The 18,131-nt window shown below is 36.1% G+C and overlaps 1 protein-coding gene across 3 annotated transcripts; it reads right to left on the bottom strand.

Moving 5' to 3' along the window:
* Window positions 1-633: 633 nt before the first annotated feature.
* On the bottom strand, window positions 634-18,005 carry CFAP96 (cilia and flagella associated protein 96). Of its 3 annotated transcripts, XM_045785780.2 has the most exons (9): window positions 17,596-18,005; window positions 15,718-15,796; window positions 15,354-15,541; window positions 13,645-13,864; window positions 12,501-12,638; window positions 12,321-12,396; window positions 9,262-9,441; window positions 2,644-2,813; window positions 634-872 (listed from the first exon to the last, which is right to left on the bottom strand). In XM_045785780.2, the coding sequence occupies exons 3-9, from the start codon at window positions 15,451-15,453 to the stop codon at window positions 824-826; spliced, it is 933 nt and encodes a 310-aa protein (XP_045641736.2). In that variant the 5' UTR covers window positions 15,454-15,541; window positions 15,718-15,796; window positions 17,596-18,005; the 3' UTR covers window positions 634-823. The 3 variants fall into 3 exon arrangements, with proteins under 3 accessions (XP_045641736.2, XP_087712671.1, XP_045641737.2); XM_087856545.1 differs by lacking the exon at window positions 15,718-15,796 and having other exon boundaries at window positions 17,346-18,005; XM_045785781.2 differs by lacking the exon at window positions 15,718-15,796.
* Window positions 18,006-18,131: the final 126 nt, after the last annotated feature.

The following is an 18,131-nucleotide window of genomic DNA, read 5'->3' as shown; positions in this document are numbered from 1 at the left end:
CTTTTTAAGGACAGATATTTTTTTAAAGTGTAGGGCAAATGAAAAAGAGATAATCTGGGAACAAGAGAATAAGACCTAGAGCAGGATATTCCAGGAGAGACAGCTTTGGACAGCTGCAAATGCACATGAGGGGACACCAAAGACAAACCTCATCCATCTTGTAACTTTGTGTTTTTGTAAGATACTCAACTAAAAGGGCTTTCGTCATTCTCCCTTCCTCCAACTCATCCGGGGGCTGCCATTGGCTAATACGAAGCTTTACACAGGCCATAAATAGAAGGCATGAGACCACATAAATGGAGACATTTGCCTCACTCTATAATGTGCATACATGAATCTATGCAATATGAGTAGATCCATATTTCTCTTTGACGTTAAGAATGCTTTAATGGGCTATGAGACTTGGATAGTCTATCATCCAATTTTCAAATACCTCCAAGAAGAAACACAAGGTAAGAACTTAATGTGCTCTTTCTACCCCTCCAGCCCCAGCCTTCACCCTGGCTCTCTAAGCTTACAATTCTTCAACATGAGTAAGCTTTCAAATGATAGACAACAGTTCAGGATTTTATGAAATGTCTAAACATTATATTCTCCCCAGAACACAGATCTAAACAAAGACCAACAATCATATATTATTAACAAATACTATTTATTCCTTAAGTAATAGTACTAAAACAAGGAAGAATATTAGAGTTGCAGGCTTAAGTATCTTTTAAATGCTTGAGATATGTTTCACATCTTATGTTTTTCGGCAAATAATTAGCACTCAATAATGAATTACTGGTAGTCACAACCTAGAAAGCTATTTGTCTTCCAGGTGCTAATAGGACTGTACTGAAGCAGTCTTGTAGTTCTTCATATTTAGTGCCCTAAAATTGGAAAATAAATGTACATTTAATTTTTTAGATGCAGGTAATATATCTGTCCATTCTTGTATAAAAAGTTTTGCAATAAAAATTTAATCATCCAAAACTAAATTCTCTCACCAGATTAAAAAGCATCACTTAAAATTTAATTTAAGAAGGAAAAATTGGTTTGGGGGACCAATTATAAATACCACCCAGCGATTTATTACTTTTAATATTAGGGTAAGGGGTCCTTGGGTGGCTCAGTCAGTTGAGCATCTGACTTGATTTTGGTTGGTCATATGATCTCGGGGTTGTGGGATGGAGCCCCGCATCAGGCTCTGCACTTGGTGCAGTCTGCTTGGGATTCTCTCTCTCCCTTCCCCCCTACTTGCACACTCTCTAAAATAAATTTAAAAATAAAATATTTTAATTAATTTAAAAAATTGGGGTAAAAGAAGCTAAAACTTGCTTTTGGATAATATTTGTGATAATATAAAAAGTATCAATAAATTCAAAATTACTAAACAGAAGATAAACTTCTGATTATCCAAAAGAGCAATCAGTTATTCTTTTCTCTGCTACAAACATATATATCATAGAACTTTCTCAGGTCTGTTCTCTGGATAGAAAAGAACACTCAGAAAACCTGAAACTGCTCCCTCTCCCCCACCCCCCCAAAAAATCCCATCTATTTGAGGATGAGTGTGGTGAAGAAAATTCTAATTTTTACTCTCTGTTCTATATTACCTAGATAGAGTTGGGCAGAGTACTGATAGATAAGGGGCTTGCCAAAGGATGGAGATCAAAGGATATGAAAAAAAGACTCCATATATTCCCATTTCCACCAACTAGCCCCCTTAGAATATTATGCCTTTAGACAACAGTTAAATTATATAAATAATGATAAGCAGCCTTATTTTGGGATAGGATAGTAAGATTGGTATTATAATCACTGTTCACAAGTGATACAGAGGTACTGAGATGTTTTAATAAAAGAAAAGAACGTGAATTTGGTGTCCACCTAATCTAGCGTATGATTACATTGAAGTTAGAAATATGTAAATTAGCTTAATTGGTATTAAAACTTTTTCAATGAATAGATAGGAAGGTAATCAAATCAATTCTTCTACTTATTCATGATCTTGGACACACACAAAAAAGGAACGATGGATTGTCCTTTTCTAATTTACATTCTGAACTCCCGAGAACTTCTCAGTTGAGAGTGCTCAAACCTTGGGTAAAATTGAACTTTTAAGATACTTTAATAATATGCTTTCCCTCAAAGGATTATAAAATTATGTTAATAGCTTTTTTAACTGACCAAAATATTTCCTAGAAGATTTCATAAAGGATTATTTCAAATGTAAGGAGAGAAATCTTAAGTGTCATTAGAATTCCTCATAATTACTGAGAGCCTGGAGCCCACATAAAGATAATAATTTAACAAAGATCAAAAACACCCTTTCAGAAACAAATGTTAACCTGTACTGCTAACTGAACTATAAATACCTAAACAGTCTCAAACAACTCATAATAAGATACTATAGATTTGCTTTAAATATTATGAACAGAATCATTTGTACAGATAAATTAAGCTTTTTCAATTAGAACTTCCAGAAGATGGGAAAGAACTTCTACAAGGGAGATAGTCTACATAAAAGGAACTGAGATTTTCAGACACCCAGATTTGTCACTGTTTAAAGTATGTATAAATAAGAGAGATTATTTTGAAGGGATCAAAAACTCAAAAACAATTTTTCTTAGTTTACAGACTAAGGTAACATATAAGTACCTTTTGACATTCATAGTCATTATACTTTCAATTGGTCTGCTTTTTGGTCCACCTGGTGGGTGGAAAATCTTAGCGCCTTTGCTGGAAATCTGGTTTGCCAATTTAACCACATAAGGGTCAGCAGAATGTGAAGGGTAAGGGTCAAATGTTCCTGCCTTCATTCCACCGGCCTACAAATAAAAGTGAGACAATTTAATGTAGTTTTGTAAAACGCTTCTAACAAAATTAGATTTTGAAGAAGTTCATACATATTTGTGTATTGTCTATAGAGTTGGTTTTACATTTAAAGAAAGTTGTCTATATAGAAATATCTCAGAGATATTGTGGGTTCAGTTCAAGACAATTGCAATAAAGTGAATATCACAAAAAAACAAGCTAAATGATTTTTTTGGTTACCCAGTAAATATAAAAGTTATATTTACACTATGCTGTAGTCTATTAACTGTGTAATAGCATTGTGTCTAAAAAAACAATGTATATACCTTAATTTAAAAATGCTTTACTGCTAAAAAAAAAAAATACTAAACATCATTTGAGCCTTCAGTGAATCATATTCTTTTTGCTGATGGAAGTTCTTGCCTTGATGTTAATGGTTGCTTACTGACCAGGTGGTGACTGCTGAAGGTTAGGGTGGCTGTGGCAATTTCTTAAAATAAGACAATGAAGTTTGTCATATTGACTGACTCTTCCTCTCATGAATGATTTCCCTGTAGCACGCAATGCTGTTTGACAATGTCTTATACACAGTAGAACTTCTTTCAAATTGGAGTCAATCCTCTCAAACCTTGCTGCTGCTTTATCAACTACATTTACATAATATTCTAAATCCTTTGTTGGCATTTCAACAATCTTCACAGCATCTTCATCAGGAGTAGATTCCATCTCAAGAAACCACTTTCTTTGCTCAGACCTAAGAATTACCTCCTCATCCATTAAAATTTTACCGTAAGATTATAGCAGTTCAATCCCATCTTCAGGCTCCTCTTCTAATTCCAGTTTTCTTGCTGTTTCCACCACATCTGTAGTTACTTCCTCCACTGAAGTCTGAACCCCTCAAATTCATCCATAAGGGCTGGAATCAACTTCCAAAGTGTTAATGTTGATATTTTGACCTCTTCCCATGAATCACAGATATTAATAACATCTAGAATGGTGAATCCTTTCCAGAAGGTTTTCAAGTGACTTTGCCCAGATCCATCAGAGGAGTCACTATCTATGGCAGCTATAGCCTTATGATATGTATTTCTTAAATAATAAGACTTGAAAGTTGAAATTATTCCATGATCCATGGGCTCCTGAACAGATGTGTTAACAGGCATGAAAACAACATTAATCTCATTATACATCGCCATCAGAGCTCTTGGGTGACCAGATGCATTGTCAATAAACAGTAATATTTTGGAAGGAATCTTTTTTTTCCTGAGCAGTAGGTCTCAACAGTGGACTTAAAATATTCAGTAAAATATGTCAAACAGATGTGCTGTCATCCAGGCTTTGTTTTTCCCTTTATAGAACACAGAGTAGATTTATCACAATTCTTAAGGGCCCTACAATTTGGTTATGGTAAATAAGCACTGGCTCCAGCTTAAAGTCATCAGCTGCATTAGCCCCTAACAAGAGAGCCGGCCTGTCCCTTGTAACTTTGAAGCCAGGCAGCGATCTCTCCTTTCTAGCTATTAAAGTCATAAGTGGTGTCTTCTTCCAATAAAAATCTGTTTCATCTACATTAAAAATCTGTTGTTTAGTGTAGCCACCTTCATGAATTTTCTTAGCTAGGTCTTCTTAGCTGTAACTTGCTGCAACTTCTATATCTTTACCTCTCTCAGCCTTCATAGAAGAGAGTTAGGGCCTTGCTTGGGCATAAGGAAATGTTGTGGCTGGCTTGATTTTCTATCCACTAAAACTTTCTCCATCAGCAAGAAGCCTGTTTTGCTTTCTTATCAGTTATGTGTTCACTGGGGTACTGCTTTTAATTTCCTTCAAGAACTTTTCCTTTGCATTTGCAACTTGAGTAACTGTTTGGCACAAGATGCCTAGCTTTCAGCCAATCTCGGCTTTTGAAATGCCTTCCTCACTGAGCTTAATCATTTCTAGCATTTGATTTAAAGTGAGACATGAGGGGGGCGCCTGGGTGGCACAGCGGTTAAGCGTCTGCCTTCGGCTCAGGGTGTGATCCCAGCGTTATGGGATCGAGCCCCACATCAGGCTCTTCTGCTAGGAGCCTGCTTCTTCCTCTCCCACTCCCCCTGCTTGTGTTCCCTCTCTCGCTGCTGTCTCTATCTCTGTTGAATAAATAAATAAAAATCTTTAAAAAAAAAAAAAGTGAGACATGTGGGGCACCTGGGTGGCTCAGCCCGTTAAGCTTCCAACTCTTGATTTTGGCTCAGGTTATGATCTCAAGTTCGTGAGACTGAGTCCCTCATAAGGCTCTGCACTCAGCAGGGAATCTGCTTGAGATTTTCTCTCACTCTCCCCTTGTCCCTCCTATCCCCACCTCTGTCTCTTTCTCCCTCTCTAATAATAATAATAATAATAATAATAATAATAATAATAATAATGTGAAACATGCAACTCTTGCTTTCACATGAACACTTAGAGGCTACTGTAGGGTTATTAATTGGCCTAATCTCAATACTGTTGTTTCTCAGGAAAGAGAGAGGCCCAAGGGGGAATGGCCAGTCTGTGGGGCAGTCAGAACACACAACATTGATCAATTAAGTTTGCCATCTTACATGGCTGGTGTTCATGTCACCTCCCAAACGATTACAGTAGTAACAGCAAAGATCACACTGATCAAAGATCACACTGATCACAGATCACCATAACAAATGTAATAATAATAAAGAAGTTTGAAATATTTCAAGAAGTATGAAAATGTGACACTGAGACACAGAATGAGCAAATACTGTTGGAAAAATGGCGCCAATAGATTTGCTCAAAATAGGATTGCCACAAACCTGCAATTTGTAAAAAACACAGTATCTGTGAGGCACAAAAAGCAAAGCACAATAAAACTAAGTCTGCCCATACTGTTCAAATACCAGCAGTCCCCCTGCTGCCACTGTAATTTCCAAAAGTTCTCTATGAAAATGCGAATGTTTATAAGAAGGTAATATTCAAACTCTTGTCAAGTATTAATATTTTAGTAAGAGTTTACCAGATCAGGCTATCATCTAGTTAAGGGGTGAACCTATTACTGAGAGAGCAAGACTTAGGTCAAATATATTTTGACGCAGAAAGGAGTTAAGGTTCAGAACCAGAGGATGCTCAGAGAAGAGGCCAAAGGTAAGATTTGTCCAACTGGGAGGCTGACATAACATGAGTTTATTAAATATCAGTCAATGATGAAAAAGATACAAAAAATAAAAAATTTTAAAAATAAGGAATAGCACAGAAACAGAAGGTGAGAGGAAAACGTGATCTACTTTATAGTTTTTTATAGTCTATTAAGAAAAGTCAATCAAAATTATTTTTTGACCTGTACACAAAACAAATGATTGTTTTGACTTTCCAAACTGATTTTCCACAATTTTAATCTTTATATTATATAAAGTTACCAAGAAAACTCTATAGAATCATAACCCATTTAAGTAGGCATTTTTTATCTTATAGTATCTAAGCCAAATATACATGAAAATTTAATTAAAATATATAATTGTAATATTTCAAGTTTTCCAGATTGAGGACACATAGATCCTTTTGAGGAGCAACAAAAAAGAAGGAAATTTAAGAAAAGTAACATAAATTCATTAATTAAGCTAAAATCAAAATGGGTGAATTAAAAATAGAAAAATATATATGGTAAACAAACCAAACCACCAGATGATGCCTTACAAAATAAATTAAATATACAATATAATTAAGAATGAGAAAGGAGTGGATATACATGAAATATCCAGAAATTTTTGTAAACCTTTTCTAGTAAATTTGAAAACATAAATGAAATTATTTTCAAAGAAAATATAAATATCAAACTTGACTCAAAAGATATAGAAATCCCAAAGGCACCATACAAGAAATTAAGACCAGAACATTTCCTATGAGAATTCTTTTAAGCCTGCAAGGAATGGGTTATTTGTGGTGCTATTTGAATTGCCAAAGAACACAGAAAAATAAGGAAGTCTCCCTGATATTTTAAGATGCTAACATCTACTTATACCAAAATAAAACAATGCATACAAAAAAAAAAAAGTTCGGGGCGCCTGGGTGGCTCAGATGGTTAAGCACCTGCCTTCGGCTCAGGTCATGATTCCAGGATCCTGGGATTGAGCCCCAAGTTGAGCTCCCTCCTGGGCAGGAAGCCTGCTTCTCCCTCTCCCCTGTTCCTGCTCTCTCTCCCACCTCTCTCTCTCTCAGTCTCTCTCTCAAATAAATAAATATTTTTCTAAAAAAATACAGACCAGTTACACTTTAACTTATTGATGCAAAAATATTTAAAATATTAACAAATAAGATAAATTAGTACACTTAAAGATTAATACAACATGGCCAAGTGGGATTCATTCCAAGAAATCTATTACTATTATTCACCTTATAACAAGTCAAAGAGAGAAAAAAAATATTGTCCAAGTAGATTACACCAAAACATTCAATATAATTCTACATACATTCCTGATTTATCTCTATTTTTGGCATCTATAAACATGAAACACTGGAGTAAATTCAAGTAATTCAGTAAATTCGAGATTAAGGCAAAGGATGGCCACTGTTGCTAACCTGAGAAACTGGACAAGAACATGACTTAAGAGCTATAAATACTGGGAAGGAGGGAGCAAAATTATTTGCAGATAATGTAATCATATATCTAAAAATCAAAAGAGAATCAAGATAATACCCATTAGAACATAAGAAAACTTAATGAAATGACCAATTATCAAATGTTTTTATAAAGATAAATTACATACGGGAATATATGAGGGGAAAAAAAAAAACTGTTGACCAGAGCCTTAAAATAAATAGGAATAAAATATAAGATATATAAACCTGCGTGAAGTAAAATATAGAATTCTACAAGGGAACTGAAGGTTTTTATAAGTAGTTTATTTCTAAATCAGATGATTCAAATCATAAATATGCTAATACATCCAAAAATCTGAAGATTTAACTTTTTAGCAAAATACCAAACATCTTCGTTTTCCCCAGAGTTTTAGAACATAACTTCAAAGTTCTAAAGAATACTGGAGAATAGCCGATGTAATTTTTTTAAAGAGTAACAAGAAGAAACTAGACCATCCCAAATTAAAATGTAATAGTAATTAAAAGTAGCTTGGTATAGGTAGAAATAAACATCAAATAAAATGGAAATTGAAGGGGAAAAATGGGAATTTTGATTTGACAAGGATGCCATTTCAAAGCAGTGGTATTAAAAATTATTCTATCAGTCATATTAGGAACAACTAGCTTTTTTAAAAACCAATTTTCTTGAAATCTAATTCACATACAATAAACTGCACCCATTTAAAGTTTACAATTCTATGACTTTCGAGAGTTGTATATACCCTTGAAATCATGATTGCAAGCAAGATGCACAGCACATCCTCTGCCAAAGTTTCCTCCTGCCTTAAAAACTGGATTTTAAGGGGCACTTGGGTGGCTCAGTCAGTTAACCATCTGCCTTCAGCTCAGGTCATGATCCCAGGGATCAAGCCAGGCTCCCTGTTCAGCAGAAAGTCTGCTTGTCCCTCTCCCTCTGCCCCACCCCCCTGCTCTCGCTTGCTCACGTGCGTGCGTGCTCTCTTTCTCTCTCTCTCTCTCTCAAATAAATAAAATCTTAGAGGAAAAAAAACCCTGGATTTTGAGAAAGATAAAACCTGAATCCTTACCTTGCTCTTCATGTCAAAATATATTTCAAATGAAGATTTAAATGCAAAATGTAAGACTAATAGAAGAAATCAAGAATGTATACTTTCATAATATTGGTAGTAAGGAAAGTCATTCTGAGAATGACATAAAACTCAGCCCAAAAAATTGACAAATTTGACTACATCAAATTATTAAATTTCTAAATAGCACAAAATACCATAACTAAAGTCAAAGATTCAACAGACTAAAAAAATTATTTTCAACACAAATGACAAAAGAATATCATTAATATATGAAAAGATCTCACAAATCAATCTGAAAAAGACAAATATCCTAACAGAAAATATGCAAGGAAAATGAACAGGCAATGCACAGAAGACTCAATGTATAAACTAAGGTTTATAAACTATAAAAAGCATTTTTTACTTTTACTCACACTTGTAAACCTCAGCAGAGTAGGAGAGAGTTCATTTTAAACACCATTTCAAAAACTAAAAGATGGTCTGGCTTTTCATGGTTTTGTGAATAACTATGCCTAAGATCTGCAGAGGCACTGAGAAAATCCATTGCAAACTCAAATACACCTGAAGTGATTAATATTATTTCATTTCAAGAGCTCCATTATTCCCTACACCAGCCAGGCTTTGTGACTTTTCATAATTTTGTTAAAATAAATTTCACAATTCTTACTGTGAATAAGAATGGAATAATAAACAGAAGTTTATTATTTACATGGCTAATAAAATGATTTGACAGAAAGAAGCAACAGTTCTTTATAATGTGTAATAATTTTTAATTCTAAAATTTTTAACTTACCTTTTTCCCCGGAGAAGAGGGCTTAAAGGGGTGGGAAAGTAATTCTTTCTTCTCTGTTTTTTTAATTGGTGGTAAAGGTTTCTCAGACGAATAAGGATTGGTATCAAAATATTCCCTTGGGTAAAGGTTTAACTTGAAAGGTGCTCCTTTAATTAAACGATGGTGTTCTTCATTCTCCTTCTATAAATCAGAGTTTGAAAGCATGTAACATAAATTATTCAAATTAGAAGTAACAGTTAAATTTTCTTTTAAATTTTAACACAAGAATGCAGATTTTTTAAATATTTACTGCTAGATTCACTTCTTTAAAACATTCATTTGTTATGTTTTATTTCTATGATACAAAAGATATCTCCTCTTCCACGCCACAGTGGTAATGATAATTTATTCCATTTATCCTTTGGGGCAGTGTGCCTCAAATTTTAGTTTTCATAGTAATCTCTTGACAATTTACTTGAAACACAAATTACAAGCTCTTCTCTCAGGGATTTCTGATCCTCTTGATCTGTTAGATGGCTCCAAAATCAGTCACCCCAGGTGATGCTGATGTAGGTTACCATAAAGCAATGCTTTAAAGATCACCTTTTGCTAGAGTATGGTCACCTTTTACTAGAATATTGTGCTTGTTTTACCAACCCGTGCCCTAGAGTATTCAGTTGAGTATGAATCAGCACATAGATGTGAGTAAACTACTCAAAGCCAAAAAAAGGAACCCCTAAAAGGACTAGAAGTTACAGTGTCTGGCTCTTACCACAGGGCTGGCAAGAGTTCAGGTTCCATCAGCTATACTGGAAAACGTGACTGCCAGGGCACTGGGTAGAGCACACAAAAAGGGGTGACCTCAGTAGCTGGGATAATTGGTCCTAGATTGAGCATTGCTCCTGTTCCACCTAACAAATCTTAAAAGTGAGACCTGAAAAAAAATCAAACTGTTTCCAAGTCATTTCACTGCATCCCAGAACGATGCCCAAGAATTTTTATAATTCAAAAAAAATATACAGCACTCAACAAAGTAAATGTCACAGTGCCTGACATCAAATCAAAAATCATTAATAATACAAAGTAGGAAAATATGACCTCTACCAACAAGAAAAACCAGTAATTCAAAATCAACCAAGAACTAACATAGATGTCAGAATTAGCAGAGAAGGAAATAGAAACAATAATTAAACTGTATTCTATATGCTCATAAAGCTACATAGAGACATATAAAAACACTCAAGTAGAATGTCTGGAGAGCAAAAGCGCAATGTGTGAGATTAGAAATACACAGGATGGCATTAACAGCATACTGCACCTTGCAAGAAGAATAGATTAGTGACCTTACGGACACAGAAAAAGAAACAATTCAAAATGAAATACAAAGAAGGAAAAAAGAGAATTAAAAAAAAAAAAGCAAACAGAGCACTGATAAACTGTGGGAGAATTTTAAGAGAGCTAATGCATATGTAATACGAGTTCCTGAAGGAGAGGAGAATGACAGAAGAACAGAAAAATTAACTGAAGAAATAATAGCTGAAAATATTCCAACTTTGATGAAAACTATAAACCCACAGATCCAAGAAGCTCAATAAACCCCAAGAACAAGAAGCAAGATGAAAACACCACCAAGGCACATCATAATCAACTTGCTCGAATGAGTAACATGGAAATCTTAAAAGTAGCCAGAGGAAAAAGGACAGTAAGTACATAGAGAAGAACAAAAATCAGCATGACAGCAGATTTCTTGTCAGAAACAATCAAGGAAGAATGCAGCGGAGTAATTTCTTTAAAATTCTAAAAAATATATAAAATTTCTGAATTATAAATATTAAGTTCTGAAAATAACAGAACTTTACTATTAGGAGAGAAAAGTATCTTATGCACATAAAGTTTAGGATAAAAGACTAATTACTGGGGTGCCTGGGGGGCTCAGTTGGTTAGGTGTCTGCCTTCGGCTCAGGTCATGATCCCAGGGGCCTGGGATCTCTCTCTCTCTCAAATACATAAATATTTTTTTTAAAAAAGAATAATTACTGAGTCACTGATAAAACTGCCTTGTACTTATATATTATGTGTTATTACTACTATTCCTACAGATGAAAAGTGGTTTATACATAATTTTGTAATAATTCATACATAGAAACAAAGATGCTTATTAAATGACCAAGTTTTCTGCTCAATTTAATAGAAAACTCTTCCTGAGTTTGGACACACCCCTTTGCAAAAATGGCCACTATCCTTCTATCTCATGGCCCGACTGCTGCTTAAAGTCACCACGGCAAAAGTGTTGAAGACTGCATGCCTAAAACAAAAAAAATAATGCTTGCCATTTAAGTTCTATTGCTTAATATCCAAACGAACTTGACTTTTCGTTAATGCCAGTTTCCTTTAAGTTATGTTGAAATTGTTAAATTATGTTGATACTGCTCCTAAATTTATAAGGTTTCCTCTACTCATTCCCACGTAGGCTTTGTCTATATAAGTGACTTTGTTTCATTCAAAGTCAAATATTATATAAAATGAGTGTAGAGGCATATATCAGTACATTAAGCGTTTATTTCTGTCATTTAATAGAGTACTTGCCTCTCATCTTATCACTCTCTCTTTTCTGTAGGTATTCACCCATTCTCTACCTTCTCCTTTCTCCCTATCACTCCTGTATTCCATTCGTTGATCATAATGGTTTGATTAGACCAAAGGTACTACCACTACTGTCTTAGCCTCAAGTTATCAGGGTATAGTGGGAATATGGCTAAGGGTTAGGACATGACTCTTCTACTCAAAACAGGACATAGCTGATCAGGCCAAGTTAACAGAAGTCTCATAACTAGTTGAGAGAGATATAAGGTAGATGTGGTAAACTATAGCAGGAGATAAAAGCTCATCCTGGGAAGAGCTAAGAAGATCTACAACAAGATACGGAAGTCTAATATCAAAAAGGTAAAATTATCACAATTCATAAACATCAGTCTACCGTCGCCCTAGTAATACAAATACTGATAAAATAAAACAACCCATTATTAATTTCTAGGTCAACTACGAGAAACATTGACGAAAGTTAAAATAGATTATTTTACCTTATAATTTAGTTTGGGTGCATCGTAGAAATCAGCAGAGTGTGTTAGCTGTTTACCTATGGTAATATTTGCATAGCTAAGGAAAGAAATTAAGTAATGGTGACTTTAGGATTCAGAAATTTTAAATTTTATTTTTTTAAGTTCAAAACAAATGATACGCAAGTATGAAAAATATCTTACCCGTATCCAGTTCCTTTCTTTCCTGGGTTTGTGTATAAATTCTTTCCAGGTGCCTCATATTTTTCTCTGGGTTTTGACTGTGCACTGAAGAATGGCACGGGACCACCTAATGTTCCATAGTAGCTTCCTAAACCACATCTTCAATACAGTTTTAAGAAAAGGAAGCAAATTAATACAGCAAATTTTCTGTTATACATATTTGATCACAATTTATAAAAAATGACTGAAAAGGGAACAAAATATACGCAATGGAATTGACTTGCCTAACTTTAGTAAGAAAAAACCACCAGTTTTTTGTTTTTAATCCGATTTCTCCCATTTTCCAAAGTCACAAATTTTCAGATGAGATAATGTTTTTAATTTTTTATGCTTATTTTAAATGTTCCACATAAACAAAATTTCATAATCACCAGGAAGAAACAATAGTTTCCATTAATTCAGAAGATTGCAGTTTTACTAACCTCAAAAAAAAAAATAGCACAATTAAGTACAAAATAGGCCATTAACCAATCCTCATCTATCATAAATTCTACAGAGTCAACATTACAGAGTGTTCATTAACATCATATCATAAAGCTCAGCTATATAATATGATGTAACAGACTATATGATTTTCTTTGTTTAGTGGTTTAAAGGTAAGGAAAAAAAATGAAACTTCACACTGACAACTGTCAAAACTAAAATATTGTTAAACTCCATACATCTTCACAATGATTTTTAAATAACATGTCTTGATAAATTATCTTCTTTGTCAAAAAAGGCTCCTCCTAATTTTATAATTTTTATGTATACTTTTTAAAAGTTTTTACAAAGCAGAAAAAGAGTAAAGGGCACAGATGACCCAAGGCAGTTTTTTCAAGGTTTTCCAACAAATGTATTTGCATTATTTAGTTGGCTTTTATTATATAACTAATAGAAAGCAATGACATAATCAAAAATTTAATGAGATGAGGATCTACTTAACCAAAACTACCTGTCAACTTATATCACCCAATATAACTGTCTCCACCTAAGACAAGTTCATCCTAAAAATCATATTTTAAAAAATGAATCATACTTAAGTCCTCCAGGAAACACTCAATTTGGGCTAGAGGAGAGAAAAGTGCTGGAGATACATTTATGACCTTTCCCCCCAAACACTTACGGTTTTTTATCTCCACTACTAGGGAGGAAGGCTTTGCCTAGATTTTTTTTGGCTTCTTTCATCATATGCCGTCTCCTCACTTGATTCAGACTTACATAGCCTTCACCTTCAAATATCCTTACAAAATGGGGATCAAAATAACCTGCCTGGAGGTTTGACATTTCTTTGGATCCCCCAGGTAGCATCTGTTTATTCTTGCTTGCAGCCTCATTAAAGGGTCCTTTAAAAATAAATTAGGAATATCATAATTTTAAGCTCACTAATAATTAAAGAACATGAAAAATAACTGAGAAAAGTTTCATACCGTGATTGGGGCCAGTGAGTTTTGAGCTCTAAAATGCTGTCTCAAACCATTCACTGAAAGCTCTGTGTTACAGACTACACTGGCAATAAGACCTAAGATGTTTCCATTAACTCATTTTAATAATTAGGTCCTGGTTATAGACTCTGAATTTTAGAGCTGGAAGAGACCCTGAAAGTCATTTAATCCAACACTTCCCCATCTGTGTGAGATTATCAGCAAGTACCTGCGTGTGGGTGTGTTTAGGTTGAAGGGAAGGGTGTTCCATACTCAAACTGAGGCAATTCCCCCCCGGATATATACTCAACATGAATTGTCTACACTCACTAAAAGACGTGAACAAGAATTTTCATAGCAGTTTCATTCATAATATTCAAAAACAAGTAACTACTCCATGAACAGGAGAACAGATAAATAAATGTGATATATTTATACAACGAAATCCTAGTAGCCCAGGAATTTCTTTTAAAGGCTGTTTTTATAAATATTTAGAGCTTCTTTTATAATTTAGATCTAGGAGAGCTCAATTTGGGAAGTCCTTCAGCAATGTGAAAATTTTTTTGAACTACAAACAATCTTTAAATCAACCAGTTATTTAAATATGAATTTGTATCACTGATTTTCTAACTTAAATTTTTGAAAAGGTAATATATTCACATAGTTCCAAATTCAATATGTTTTTACAATAAATTTTCCTCCCACACTCGTACATCCAGGTCCTCTCCCACAGGAAATCATGATATTTTGTCTTCCAGAGAATGTTTAAACACGTCCCAATGAATATTTTCATATATACCCTTTTCCATCTTTGATGCTTAGCATAATGTATAATAAACAATTCTGCACCTTGATTTTTTTTATTTAACAATATATCTTGGAGATGTTTCATGTCAGTGTATTCTTTTTGGAACAGAGGAGTCATTGAATAGTCAAAAATTAAACTGAGACATTTAAAATGTTTATTTACTTTAGCTCTTTATTATTTATGACTCTTCTAAAAATCCCTCAGCTATTCACTTAGCATTTCACTTTTCAGGAAAGTAATCATGTATGGCCTTTGGGGTTGCAAGTGTAAATGCTGCTTGCATAACAGAGTGTCCCATCTGAGAAACCATAAGCTAAAAACTAAATATTCTGATAGAAAATCACCATGCACCTTTGGAAAGAAGTAAAATTACCTATGACAAAAATATACAAAGGAAGGGTATCCGAGTGAAAGGAGCTTCCTGCTTTTGTAAAATTACGTTCTCTCTTAACTCTATTGAAATTTTACAAGTTTATTCAACTTTAAACTTAATGCCCTAAAATATAGAGCATTAAAAAATACCACTTAACCTAAATATTAAATCCAAAATTTCATATGGAAAATATCCACTATTAGGCTGTAAAGAAAACCAGATATACTTACGATTAAATGCTGACACATATTTATCACCAACAGTAACATATTCCATCTCACTGAAGAGGCCAATCCTCTCCATATCAGTTTTCCCTCCTTCTACAGGCATGGTTCCTTCTTGTGGTGGTATCCTCTATATTGACAACTTCAAAGCGTTCTTTATGGCTATTTTTTTTATAGTAAAATCCTAATTTACACTGAAAAATACAGGGAAAAAATTTAGGGAAAAGGCAATTATTAAATTTCAGTCCAAATTACTTTCAGTCTGAGAATTAGCATTCACTATAAAACAATGGTCCCAAACTATGTGGGGAAAGAATCTACTTTGTGGGGCTGAAGGGGAATAATAGCATTTAAAATTATCACCACAAACCTTCCCTTGGATTCTGTGTGTGAAGTATCCACAAAGTACGAGGAAATGTGTATGACAGCATCTGTCGCATTGCATTCATCTGTTGTAAATGATAAAACTGTTACTGTATAGTATAGTATAAATACTGTGTAAAAAACATCTTTCTTTTGAGAAGTTCAAAGTAGATTTAAAAATCATATTTACATAAGGTGGAGGGCACTTTCAGTTTAGATCAAATGACTTAAACATACTGCATTGTCGCTCATGTTGGAAATTACAACAGTTTTTCAGAATGCACAACACGTGTAATTATTATGTGTTATTATCGTACAGTTCTTGAGTTTTCTCAAGTTTAAATGAATACAAGAAATGTGTCACTGGCAAAATTAGTTCACAACGGGGATGGATGGGAAAGGACAATTGTCCAGGCAAGATAAAAGTTAAGAACAACAAAACAAACGAGAATCCACAATGAATTAAGAGTATTTGTTAAAGGGCAAACTGCAATTGTGAATTTTGTTTTGAAATATCACATTAAACATTCAAGTATTTATTCAGATTTTTTTTAATTAGACTTGTTCTGGAAAGGAAGACCAAAGAGCTAAGGAATATTTGCCTCCATTTAATCATTTTGTATATATATACATACATCTATATATATCTTGAAAGCACCACCCTGGGATCAAGACTTGAGCTGAGGTCCAGAGTGCGTCACTTAAGGGACTGAGCCACCCAGGCGCCCCCATAATATTTTTTAAGTACCGACCAGATCTAGGCTCTGGGCATACATTACTGAATAAAACAAACACGGGCTTATGCTTCCCAAGGTAAGAACATTGTACCTTGAATTTCGGTGACACAGCACACTCGCCTATTTGCAACTGTGGCTCATCTGAGCATCAGCATTGCTAACGGGTAATATCAGAGGCGCAAGGGTAGATTCCGTTTAAACCTAAGAAGATACGCTTCCATTTCCCCACATTGCAACTCCTCCTCTGCTCTTAGAAGCAAATGTCGGTCAGCTGGGATGTGCTACCTTCACGTGCGGCGTGTTTCCAGGTTCCATCCCACTGCCCAACCACACGGGCGTCCTGTGTCGTTACCCGGGCTCAAATCCTTTAAATGGCTCCCAGGGTCCGCTATCACCCCCACTTGTCACCATGCGAACCCCACTCGCTGGCACCTGGGCTGCATGTGGCTTCTTTCGGTTCTCACATCAGGCTCGCTCCAGCCACAGGACCATGGCACATGCTGTTGCACTGCATGCGAGTACTTCACTGTGCTGACCCCGGTAGTTCCCCCAGTTAGCACGGACCCTCCGGATGGTGCAGCCCATTTGCCTGTAATGACCGCACATCACGTACTTCTCTCCCTAAGCCCTCACCACGGTTTACCTAATGGGCTATCGGTTCATGTACAGCGCGTGGGAGCCCTTTCATTACCAGCTGTTTTCCACTGGCTTCCCCACAGCAGGAACCGGGTGAGTGTGGCGCTTCCTCACCGCGGTCTCCGCAGTGTCTGCACGGCTCCCGCACGCGACAACGCGAGCCACCGAGGGAGGAAGGACAGGGGTTTCCGCCCTGAATTTTTCCACTACTTAGGTCTTGCTGAGCACCATTGACAGAACCGTTCATTCATCCCACACACACCTTGCAAACCCCTCCTCTGGGTGAAGCTCCCTGACAGAAGCTAGGACATTTCAAAGGGCCTGGGTCCTGACCCCAGGGCGCTTCCAATCTAACACGAGTGAACTCGGCAGGGTCCCTCGTGCTTAAAGCGCTGAGGGGAGGGTCGGAAAACTGGTGAGGCGACAGGAACGTGATTCCCCATTAAGAAAACAGGCTCGTGGGAGGACGGTAGCGAAAGGACAACACCCTGAGGCCCCGAGGACCAAGTCACCTCTCAGAAGGACACCCGGTCCGACAGCCGAGACCAGGTCGTCTGAGGTCGGGTCCGTGTTAACTCCGCGGCAGGAGCTACAAGTGCTGGGGACCACCTGGCGCAAGCGCTTTCCGCGCGACGCCTCACGGAGAAGCGCCTCCGCACGCTCCGCGCACTGCTGATAACGACTGTGGCCGCACGTGTTTATTGTGACGCGTTGCCTCGGGTACGGGAGGACTCGTTTCAGAGGGCGCTACGGTAGTCTCTGTGGGGAGTTCTGAGCCGCATCACGGAATATACAGAAAGACTGAAAAGTGTGGGTCGAATGCGAAGGACTCAACCAATAGAATTTACTGAGAGAAGGATCCTAGGAGGAAGCCTTATCCGTCCGCGAGGAAGCCTTATCCGTCCGCGAGGAAGCCTTATCCGTCCGCGAGGAAGCCTTATCCGTCCGCGAGGAAGCCTTATCCGTCCGCGAGGAAGCCTTATCCGTCCGCGAGGAGCTGTGCTAAAATACGCCCCACGACGTTACTGCGGGGCATGTTGGGAGTTGT

Source organism: Ursus americanus, chromosome 27 (assembly GCF_024610735.1).
Source record: "Ursus americanus isolate L20-20 chromosome 27, mUrsAme1.1.p, whole genome shotgun sequence".
In the NCBI taxonomy this organism is placed as follows: domain Eukaryota; kingdom Metazoa; phylum Chordata; class Mammalia; order Carnivora; family Ursidae; genus Ursus; species Ursus americanus.
The sequence above is the reverse complement of the archived record's forward strand: the minus strand, read 5'-3'. Positions and strand labels throughout refer to the sequence as shown.

What these genes read in the sequence shown, in the direction of transcription:
- CFAP96 (XM_087856545.1), bottom strand. Translation starts at nt 15,453, where the DNA reads ATGCCTGTAGAAGGAGGGAAAACTGATATGGAGAGGATTGGCCTCTTC. An exon ending in ATATGTGTCAGCATTTAATC is followed by an intron (nt 13,865 to 15,353) that starts GTAAGTATATCT and finishes TTATTTTTAAAG; the next exon opens with GACCCTTTAATGAGGCTGCA. An exon ending in AAGAAAGGAACTGGATACGG is followed by an intron (nt 12,397 to 12,500) that starts GTAAGATATTTT and finishes TTCTTTCCTTAG; the next exon opens with CTATGCAAATATTACCATAG.